Consider the following 11,535-nt stretch of genomic DNA (forward strand, 5'->3'; position numbering starts at 1 on the left):
GTGCTGTTTTTGTTTACATCCTGCAGGTTCAATGTTGTGGCTTTCTGTTACCATGGCCCACAATATGTCGTGAACTCTACTACAGGTCTACCTCTCCATTGATACACTACCTGGCGTTGCCTTCTTCCTTTTCTACCTTCGCCTTTTGTATTCTCTAAGCTAATGCTCCCACTCCTGACCACCAGTGTTTCTACACAAAAGGGGCGCGACTCCTTGACCTAGGACGGCCTCATCTTGCCAGTCTCGGTCTGGTGATTTCAAGTACCTGCCATCTCAGTCTCGACGGATCGATTCATCATGATGGATATCAAGGTAAACAAGCTCCTCGACAACAACATTGCAAGATCTTCTCCCACGATCCATCCCAAGACGCTCAAGAGGCCTGTCCTCGTGCATATAATCCAGACCAGTGCTAATCCCTCGATAGCCATCACGTCCTGTGCGTTTTACACGCGTCAAGAACGATGAAAATATGCCTCCCAACGGCACGCTCACGAAATCGTTTCACCAACGCAACAAGTCCAGTCCAGCTCTTACTTCCATCCCAGGTGGTCACGCCCTCAAAGCTGCAGCCAAACGTACCGCCTTTGCAGACGTGAGCAACATCGTATCCACCATCAGAGATGATTCAATTCTACATACAAAGCCTGTGCTCCAGCCTGCTTCGAAACCAATCCACTCTCTGAACGAAAGAAAGTCAACCGCACTCCTCAAACCCGCGCAGAGACCTTATTCCGTGACCCATTTCAAGCCCACGTCAACGGCGACTCACACACATATCACATCAGATGTTGTCGCAAAGCAACCGCTGGGAGATGATGGTGCATCTCAGCTACCTATCCCAAGGAAGACATTGAGCAAGAGACCAACGATGATCTTCAAGGACGTTAATGGAGCATCGGACAATGTTCACAAGCCCATTGACCCAGTCGTCTCTTGTATACCGACAATCAACGAACATGTCAAAACCGAGTCTGGGAAAACCCTCGAAAACCTTCCCACCCTTCCACCTCTGTCCTCAATCACTCATGTTCCCACTGAACCGCTAAAATCCCTGACCGAGGTCAGATCCGATATCAGCCTCCCAGAGCTTCATGGAGTTAGCCTGGACCCTACTCCTTTGTACAGCGAAATCTGCGGAGCCCTCGTTCAAGACGGCATGCCAATGATAGAACCTACTAAACCTCAGGTCGCACACTCACAGGTCCACGACAGCACACATACGACCGGGCCTCTACCATTACCCAATATTGTTGCCGCCCCCACAATGGTCGCAACAACGCAAGTTACTGTTGCAAGTCTCATGAACCCAGTCACCAATGTCCCTGCCTTGAACCCTCACCACACCGATCATGAACCTTCCCTGGAGCCCGAAGAGTACTGGGATGACGAAGATGAGGAAAATTATGACGAGGAAGGCTATGTGACCGCAAGATCATTCCGATCTAAAGGCGAAAACACCACTGGAGGTGCTACTGCGGTTCTCTTCCCCCAGGTCAACAATCGAGTCCGAAAGGAAATTGCTGCTGCAAAGCAGTTGGTAGAGGCGACAAGATCTCCCGAAGAAATTGAGGACGAAAGTTACGACACCAGTATGGTTGCCGAGTATGGTGATGAGATCTTTGATTACATGAAACAGCTTGAAGTCAAAATGCTTCCAAATGCTCACTACATGGATAATCAACACGAAATTCAATGGTCGATGCGTTCTGTTCTGATGGACTGGTTGGTACAAGTACATCATCGATTCAACCTTCTGCCAGAGACCCTGTTCCTCTGTGTCAATTACATCGATCGATTCTTGTCTTGCAAAGTTGTGTCTCTTGCGAAGCTACAGCTGGTGGGAGCAACTGCCATATTCATTGCTGCCAAGTACGAAGAGATCAACTGCCCATCGGTACAAGAAATCGTCTACATGGTCGACGGTGGCTATACCATTGATGAGATTCTCAAGGCTGAACGATTCATGCTGACTATGCTACAATTCGAGTTGGGTTGGCCAGGCCCAATGAGCTTCCTACGAAGGATCAGCAAGGCTGACGACTATGACCTGGAAACACGAACTTTGGCGAAGTACTTCTTGGAAGTCACATTGATGGATGAACGATTTATCGGGAGTCCTCCAAGCTTCACTGCGGCGACATCACACTGCCTTTCCCGCTTGATGCTTCGAAAAGGCACATGGGTAAGTCACCAGTAATTCAGATTTGACAGCAGAAGCTAATCATTTTAGTCTCCTCATCATGTCTATTACTCCGGGTACACCTTCTCTCAGCTCAAGCCCATGCTCAACTTGCTCTTGGAGTGTTGTGAAGATCCAAGAAAGCACCACGCAGCAGTGTACAACAAATACTGTGACAAGCGTTATAAGAGAGCCTCGGCGTTCGTCGAAACAGAGATGCAGCGTGGCTTTCGTTTACCCGATCCAGTCTCAATCCCGAATTTATCACAGCCGGCCCCTATCGAATACTACGACAGTGTTTCATTCTTCCGAGGTTGAAGAATAGCAGTGCCACCCACGATCTATGATAGCACATGTCGCCATACAATGATCAACAGCCAGCATGGGAGTTTTCGCCGGCCATGAGGCCAGCACTTACAAACACCCTGCTTGCAAGCTAATGCACAAACAGCAATTCGGTTGCATCCTCCTCATCAATCCTACGGTCTTTTCTCATCAACCATTAATTTTAGAAGAGCTCAATACAAGGAGCGAGCATTTACGAGGCAACACGAAGTCACGAAAATCATAATTAGCATTTCTTTACTTTCCTTCTCCGCGAACCAATGACCGGACCATGCTCTACCTCGGCTCCTAATCAGTTATTGGCGCAGTGGAGGGTGGAATGGATGTCATGGAATACGAGCCATGAACTTGGTGTCGGGGTAACCAGGCTCGGAGGCGGATTGGGAGCCTCTCGGGATTTCATGGCATAGAAACGGGTCTCATCGAGCACAACAAATAAAAATGTGCTGAGGAGCAAGTTGACGCAAATGCAATGCTTGGAGAAGACAGACATGGCGTCTGTTTCAATTTAATGATGAATTCCCAGAACTACTTTTCACAAACAATTGCTTTCTCGGTCGACTCTAATTTGTTACAGGTATGATCTTCACAAGAACGTCTTTGTAGTAGTAGGACGTGCACTTTGGATTCAAACAACCTAGGTCTTGAAGGACAAGGCTTTCACACCGGAGAGTGTCCAGGTGGCTCCCCGATGGCCTTGTTCGCCTAATTACGCTAACAGCAACTAAGCCGAGCCACACGGTATTTTCCTCTAACGAACGTGTACATCTGCCACGAGGATCAACAAACCTTGCAAAGATCACTCCTTGATCCTTTGGCCAATCACAAGAGTTCGAATAAGTCGTCGTCAGTGATCTAAACCTACTCAGTGGCCTAAGGAATGAGCGAGGTCCGCACATCTTTCGCTCACGTCGATCTTCTTGTTTTGTCGCCACATGATACTCGATTTGAATGCCGTGAAGCTTCATCTCTGGACATCGGAGCGCAAATCCAAGAATTTAGGTATTCCATTGCGCCTATGCATGCCTAAGAAACCTCGTTGGTGAGTGGTGGTCATTGATGGCGCCCAAGAAAGGTGCCGGCTCTGGTAAAAATACGCCGAAAAAGTCAAATCCCACAGTCCCTGATAGTGATCACATCGTTTTCAGTAATCGCCAGGACGACAAGAAGAAGAAGGATCAGAAAGATGCCGAGGCACCTCCACGTCCCGATACAAAGAAGATAATTGGTGGTGCATCATGGACGGGAAAGGTTCCTGTTCAACTGCTCTCTGAGCACTGCCAACGTCAGAAGTGGAATAAACCCGAGTACCAACAACGACAATTGCCTCCGAATAATGAAGGTGAACCCAGATATAAAAATTGGGTCATCCTCTCGAAGACTGACTCTAAAACGAGAGAAGTGACTCGATTGCCTCCCTTTCAACTCCCTCCCCAACATGCTCATCTTGCAGAGCAGCCAACGGCACTAGAAGCAAAACATTTTGCTGCCGCTTACACCCTTTTCAGAGTTTTGAGCATGAAAAACATTTCAATGATACTCCCACCAAATTACCGTGACTTATGGAAGGGTGATTTCCAACAGATGAAGGAGGAAGATGTAAAGGAGGACCGGGCATGGAAATATGATGCCGATCCTTTCGCGGCCGACACTAAGCGGCAAGAAATCAAGGCCAGCATTGAGAAAAGAAGAGAGCAAGCCGCTGTTCAAGCTGCAAGACCCGAAACGATCACCTTAGTTCATCCTGGCGCGTCGAAACAACCTACCAAGGCGTGGGACTATGCCCCAAAACTCGAGCTAGGTGATTCGATTCGGACACGTATCGAAAGCATCATCAGATCGAAGAGCATCTGGAATCCAAATGATATTAGGATCCCTCCAGCTGAGAGAATGTCTATCATTTCTGACCTGTCGAAATCAGGATTCAAGACCAACCACGTTGAGGAGGCCGTTGGATATTGTGGCAACAGACAAGAAGTGTTGGAGTGGCTGCTCATTCATGTGCCTGAAGATTCATTGCCTGGCTGGAGCTTCCCACTGGGTTATAGCGCAGGGGTCAGTTTGGTGACTAATGATCTTTCCACTGACGCGAAGATAAAGAGAATGATGCAAGCAGGTTATTCGAGCCAAATTTGCATCCAGGCATTGAAGGATAATGACCGAGATGAAAGTCTTGCTCTAGAGGCCCTCCAATCCAAGCTAGTGCTGCCTCTGACAGATATCTCGCAGGCCATAGCTTCAGATGCCTCTGTCTGGGCCGATGAGATCATGGCTTTAGAGGCAATCCTCGCAGAGAGATTCACTTTACGGAGCGAAACCCATTGCGAAGTCAAGTCTGATTCGTCGTCTGCAATCTCAGCCACATATTCATTCCGCCAACCAAAATATGGTTACCCAAATTCCTCAGTACCTGTCTTCTCAATCGATGCACCAGGCTTACCCTCCCACACCCGGTTGAGTATTCTCAAGCGAGGCGTACAATATGCTCAGAGCAATCTACTTGGACAGCAGATGATCTTTGGTCTTTTGGACTGGCTTGAGACATCAGCTTCTGATATTATCCAGAATCCTTGCCTTCTTACCGAGCTCGAGATTGTTTCATCGACCTTGACATTGCAGGCGTCAAGCACGCCGAACGATCCTGCCCAGCAGCAATCCCGCCATACGACAAGAGGAAACCGACCTCAGCGAAAGGACCTTCGATCAAGTGCATCAATCCTCAAATCGTGGCAGGCACGACATGAAAGTGGCCCACAGATCAAAATGCGAACCATCAGACAGAAATTACCTGCGTGGCAAAAGCAGGCCAGTATAGTAGAGATGGTCTCAAATCATCAGGTAACCCTCATCACTGGTGAGACCGGTTCTGGGAAGAGTACACAAGCGATACAATTTGTCTTGGACAATGCAATTCAGGATTTGAAGGGTTCATCGACTAACCTTATCTGCACTCAGCCCAGGCGAGTGGCAGCGCTGTCTCTTTCGGAGAGAGTGAGTGCAGAAAGGTGCAGTACCGAAGGTGACGAGGTCGGCTACAACATCCGTGGTGATTCCAAGTTGTCTGCCGCGACCAAAATCACTTTCATGACTACCGGCGTTCTTCTTCGACGCTTACAAGGTGCCACAAGTGTCAAGTCCGCGCTTGCCGATGTCAGCCATATCTTTGTAGACGAGGTTCATGAGCGCTCGTTGGACACGGATTTTTTGCTGGCGCTCTTGCGAGACGCTTTGTCATCAATGCCTGCATTGAAGATTGTTCTGATGAGCGCGACTCTCGATGCCGATGTGTTTGCCAATTACTTTGGTGGCGATAGTGTTGGAAGAGTCCACATTGAAGGCCGTACATTTCCTGTTCAGGATCTCTACCTCGACGATGTCGTCCTACTCACGAATGGCGCAAAGGCTGCAGCTCATAACGGTTCTACAGAAGAATCCGAGGTCCATATTGGGAAATCAATTCAAGCTTTAGGTGCTGGTATTAATTACCAACTTATCACCTCTCTTATCCAAAAGATTGATGGAGAGCTAGGGGCTCTTGCTGGCGGTATCTTGATATTTCTCCCTGGTGTTCTGGAAATTGAACGATGTTTGAGAGCGCTACAAGATGTTCCTGGTCTACACGGACTTCCACTTCATGCATCTCTTACACCTACCGAACAGCGGCTGGTATTTAGGAGCCCTCCATCAGGTAAGCGGAAAGTGGTTGTCGCCACAAACGTTGCCGAAACCTCAATTACCATCGAAGACATCGTGGCCGTCATAGACTCTGGGAAGGTCAAGGAGACTTCATATGACCCTGTGTCGAACATGGTTCGGCTGCAAGAAGTATGGGCGTCACAGGCTGCTTGCAAGCAAAGGCGTGGTCGAGCTGGTCGAGTCCGGGCTGGAACATGCTATAAGCTATTCACGAAGAATATTGAGACGAACATGGCCCCGGCCCCAGCACCTGAAATGCACAGAACACCATTAGAGCAACTTTGTCTGTCTGTGAAAGCAACCGGGGCAGATCGAAAGGTAGAAGACTTTCTTGCAAGGACGATATCGCCTCCAGATAGCCGTGCTGTTTCCACAGCAATGGTTACTCTGCAGCGCATTGGGGCATTGGAGAACGATCGTCTGACTGGGTTGGGAACATATCTCTCGACGATTCCTGCCGACCTTCGATGCGGAAAATTGCTCGTTTATGGAGTGCTCTTTGATTGTGTTGAGACATGCCTGACTATCGCAGCCACCCTAACAACGAAAAGTCCATTCGTGTCGCCGCGAGACAAACGTGAAGAGGCCAAAGAAGCACGTTCATCCTTCCCCACTTCTGATGGCGATTTGCTTCTAGATAGCCATGCCTTCCACCAGTGGAAAGAGAGATCTTCGGAATTGAGATACAGAGACCTACAGGACTGGTGCTCAGCAAGATTCTTGTCTCAGCAAACGCTTCGAGACATAGATTCAACGAGACGGCAACTGCTTGATTCTCTGATTGAGTCTGGCCTACTATCTGCGGGATACTCCTCGAGCATCGCCGCGCACAATCGAAACAGTGGGAATTGTATGCTGTTGAGAGCGGTGATTGCAGGTGCCTTGAACCCCCAGGTCTCTAGGATCCAAATGCCAGACAAGAAGTACATCGCATCAATGTCTGGTGCCAAAGAGCTCGATCCGGACGCCAAGACCATCAAATACTTCAACCAGGAGAATGGCAGGGTTTTTGTTCACCCTAGCAGCGTGCTCTTCGATGCACAAGGCTTCTCAGGCGCGGCTGGCTTCGTCAGCTACTTTACCAAAATGGAGACTTCAAAGACTTTCGTGCGAGATCTGACGCCACTGAATGCATATGGTCTCTTGCTTTTCGGAGGGCCTATTGAAGTGGAAACCTCTGGCGCTGGGCTTCTCGTGGATGGATGGCTGAAACTGCGCGGTTGGGCTAGAATTGGTGTTTTGGCTTCTAGGCTTCGTGCCCTAGTTGACGACGAGCTGAAGAGGCGCATAGATTCTTCGGGCTCTCAGGTTCATGACAGCTCGCTCTTTGATGTCGTGCGGCATTTGGTGGAACTCAATGGGCAGGATAAATAGATGTTTTATGGCCCCGATTCTGGTGCTTAAACTTTTCAGCGACGATGGTAACTCCCTGTGTTCCCTCTATCTAAAAATGCATTGGTTGAACCTGAACTGAAAGAGCACTTCGCTCAGTAGACCCGTCTTCTCCTATTTCGCATATTTTCTTTCCTAGCTCATGGTTAGTCTATTGAGCCATATGAGCTCATCAAAGACCAATGTAGGTAGGTAGGTATGGGTGGAAGTTGGTACGGTGAATGCTGTGCCGAAGCCGGCCCGAAAGATGTCTAGAACAACACAACAGGGTCACCCCCGCAGATCGGGTAGAAGACCCCGAATATCCTCGTCTGTGACGCCCCGACTCCAGTAGACAGTTCCCTAACTGATACCCACCTAGGTAAGCAGCTTTGTGGGAGAATAGAGGGGCACACGAAAAGACGAAAAGACCAATGCGGTTAGTTACGGGTGTAAACCACAGCAGTCACAACATCGAGCACTAAGATCCCAACCGGATATCGTGTTTCTCAAAGGTCTCGCATTCGGTCCATCACAACTCACGCCCTTTGACATGCTTTAACACACCGAGGAGAGCAACTATCATGGCGTTTCCCTCCCCCTCATCCTTTCAGCCCCCAACGACAGTTCGAAAACGTCGAGCGGCTGCGTGTGAGAGATGTAACAAACGGAGAGTGCGATGCGACGCCTCAATCAATGGTCTGCCTTGCTCCGAATGCAAGCGCTCGAACAATCGAGAATGTAGACTCGTACAATCCAAGCGCACCAGGTAGGGGGTTTTGGTATAAATGTCGTACCATTGCGCTCTGAACTGATCTTTTGTGACAGAGGTCCCGACGGGCGCTATATCTTGCCAGAACCAAATGAAGCACAGTCGTCCACAAGCCCAAGCACGACTGACGGTGACGGTCTAAGATCAAAGGCTGACAATGCCCCAGAGCCCACCAAGAGTGCTCAAGAGGCTGATGTCCCCATCAATCTCGTAAAATTGGTTGGTGCCGACCAAGATCAGGACAGTCTTTCCGGAGATGAATCCATTGACAAAGCGGCAAACCGAGGTGATCATTCCGACGATTCTTCTACCCGACCACGCCGCGAGTCCAAGGCCAATTTTGTCGGAGAAAGCTGGTATGCTTCGTATGTACTGAGTGCTTCCGGTACTGGTCATGCAGAACTCCATCGTCCGATAGAACGGCGACAGAAGAATCTGTCAGATACCTCTCTTGGTCACGTTCAAGTAGACGGCAGTCTGCTGACAAAGCCTGGAGGCTCACCTCCTGCCGATTTGCCACCACAACATCTTATGGAGCGCTTGCTGGAAGCTTACTTCAAACGATTTCATTGCCTAGTTCCAATTCTTGAACGAGCCGAGTTCTTGACATCGGTACGCGATGGCAGTGTCTCAATAACATTGCTGCGCAGTGTCCTCTTTGTCGCAACAATCCACTGCGACCCGGAAGTTTATCACTTGATGGGTTACAGCACTCGTGTTGATGCGGGAGATGATCTCTGGACAAAGGCATGTGCGTCCTTCGATGCGGACAGAGACTCCGATCGCACGACGTTGATTCTGGCATCCTTTCTAAATCACTACTTCTTCGGGCGGCCTTCGGAGTATCGCGATTCATTATGGTGGCTGAGCAACGCAATTCGCAGTGCGCAATGCATGGGGTATCATCGAAGCACGGTGAACAGCAAAATGCTCCCGCGACATAAGGCTCAGTGGAAACGGGTCTGGTGGTGTTTATATGTGCGTCTGAGCCACCGAATAACATTGAGCTTTACTAACCACGGCTCTAGATGCGAGATCGACAAGTTTGTTGTGCAACAGGCGCTCCAATGGTCATCAATGACCTCGATTTTGATGTTGAAGAACCCACCCTGGAGGACTTTTCGGATGAGACTCCGGAGGTCGCCAAGTATATCATAGCGCAATCACAGCTGAGCAGGATATGTAATCAAGTGCCCACCCCTTTTGGTCCAGCTCTTACTGATCATCTTCCAGTTTCGGCCTTGTACTTCAATCATTGTTCTCCACGTCGTCTTCCATTGAGTCATGATCCCGTGGTACGCCAGGCAGCACGGCGAGAGATCCAATCCACTTTAGAGGACTGGTATGCTGGGACCCCATTAATGACCACTCGTGGTAAAAGTCATCACTTGACTCTATGTTTGCAGGTTTGCTATTAGTAAGAACTTTCGTCTGATGGTCACCACGATACTAACCACCTGACACTCAGTTTCTATATCACAACTCTACAACAGAGGCTTCAGAGATTATGCCCAAAGCCTTTCACGGACTCGGAAGGGTCCAAGTTCATCCTAGAAGCTGCGGATCAAGTATCGGTACTCGTTGAGGATTCACTGTTATATTACACACCGCAGCATTTTCCCATGACATAGTCAGTATCAGCCTGGTTTGAAGTGTTCCGCCATTACTAACTCTTCAAAGTATAACAGCAATATTTACCGCAATGGTTGCTCACGTTGCTGAAATTCAAGGGGGCGTATCGAGCGTCAATCGCGACGGGCTATCCCAGAAACTTCGTCCCAACCTATTAGCTCTCAAGCAATTTGAGACGACATACATCCTTGCTAGATGGATCAGAAATCTGTTCATGGACATTATCAACAAACCCGTTCGGCACGCGCAGGGCCAAACAAATATTCAACACGAGAGGACACAGAGCAGTGGCAGCCATGGCAACATCGAGCAAGACCCGTCCATGACGCCTGAAAGTTTTCTCCGATCTCATCATCAAGCGAACTCGACTTCAGAAGCATCCGCTGCACAGGGCCACCACAGTTACTCGGCAGGTGAAGGCTCTGTGCAGACCCCAGCACCACATGACGGGACATATCTTTACGGATCGAATTCCTACGAGCATTCCGTGTCTCCGCCCGTGATTATGGGCAATTATGTGCCGAACTTCATCACCAATGAATTCCTGCCGACACAAGGTAATAGTGAAATGTCTGGAATGAACATGATTGATTTTCCTAGTCCCAGCACTCTCGAGTACCAGAGCCTTCATTTCCTTGCAGACATCGGCCTCTCTGGGTTCAATGTTTACCAATGAGAGACATAGGCGCATCACACCTATTGCTCATTCGAGTATCGCCTCTGCCTTGGATGTAGTTGGTCAGTCCAAGTTTTCGTCCGCAACGCAAGAAGTTGGGGCTTCAATTACAATTGCCTCGGTGAAAAGAGCAATGTGGCTGTCCTCGTCCCCTTTTCATGACGGAGTAGGACAGGATGATGATCTTAGCTTTCCATCATTGATGGTCATGGTCCTGAAGCTTTTACCCCGAGTCGAGTAAGAGAGACTGAAGTAGTCAGCTTGATATCCTCTCACGAACTGTATGAATGAGATATGAATCTCGGCGGGCTAGATCCGCCAGAATATGGCTAGAAACAGGAAATACACGCCCTGCTACACATTGCACCACATCACCAATCTTATGCTATGGCACTGAGACTGAGTCGCATCGGCCGGAAGAATGAGAGGAGAAAGGTTGTTCCAGCGATACAGTCCGGCATGAGAAGGCAGGCGCGCTTGCCACGGCACGACGCACGAAGGAAGGCACGCGTAACTCACCGGGCCGACAAACAACTTCTCGTCCTCAGGCCGTTTTCTCTTGGCCATAAGATCATATCTCTCTTCCTCTCGTCAAAATTCCAGTCCGTCCTTCGTTGCAGGTCTCACATCATCATTCTCCGTTTCACCAGACCAATTCTCACTTCCCCACAGCAGCAATTATGTATGTATGAATCGTTATTCTATCGACCCACTCACCAATTTGAAACAGGAAACGAAGCAAGGATGATGACACCCATTCTGTAGCAGTGAGTCATTGCACTCATCTTCTCGAAGCACTGTTGTCGGTTCTCTACGACAAGCGGCTGTGCTTCGGGAATAGTATCGAAGGTGGAGACAACA

At 49.1% G+C, this 11,535-nt stretch overlaps 3 protein-coding genes across 3 annotated transcripts; all 3 read left to right on the forward strand.

Moving 5' to 3' along the window:
- Positions 1 to 297: 297 nt before the first annotated feature.
- On the forward strand, positions 298 to 2,500 carry LTR84_010013 (uncharacterized protein; the record flags this gene model as incomplete). The annotated part of the gene is made up of 3 exons (XM_064853551.1): positions 298 to 312; positions 428 to 2,185; positions 2,234 to 2,500. The coding sequence occupies 3 exons, from the start codon at positions 298 to 300 to the stop codon at positions 2,498 to 2,500; spliced, it is 2,040 nt and encodes a 679-aa protein (XP_064709950.1).
- Positions 2,501 to 3,586: 1,086 nt separating this feature from the next.
- Positions 3,587 to 7,597, forward strand: LTR84_010014 (uncharacterized protein; the record flags this gene model as incomplete). Its single annotated transcript, XM_064853552.1, has 1 exon — positions 3,587 to 7,597. The coding sequence occupies one exon, from the start codon at positions 3,587 to 3,589 to the stop codon at positions 7,595 to 7,597; it is 4,011 nt and encodes a 1,336-aa protein (XP_064709951.1).
- Positions 7,598 to 8,290: 693 nt separating this feature from the next.
- Positions 8,291 to 10,674, forward strand: LTR84_010015 (uncharacterized protein; the record flags this gene model as incomplete). The annotated part of the gene is made up of 6 exons (XM_064853553.1): positions 8,291 to 8,343; positions 8,423 to 9,344; positions 9,395 to 9,548; positions 9,600 to 9,708; positions 9,835 to 9,996; positions 10,047 to 10,674. 6 exons carry the CDS (start codon positions 8,291 to 8,293, stop codon positions 10,672 to 10,674), a joined length of 2,028 nt encoding a protein of 675 aa, XP_064709952.1.
- Between the last annotated feature and the right edge of the window lie 861 nt (positions 10,675 to 11,535).

The sequence above is a fragment of the Exophiala bonariae genome (assembly GCF_035927105.1).
Source record: "Exophiala bonariae strain CCFEE 5792 chromosome Unknown scaffold_4, whole genome shotgun sequence".
NCBI lineage: Eukaryota > Fungi > Ascomycota > Eurotiomycetes > Chaetothyriales > Herpotrichiellaceae > Exophiala > Exophiala bonariae.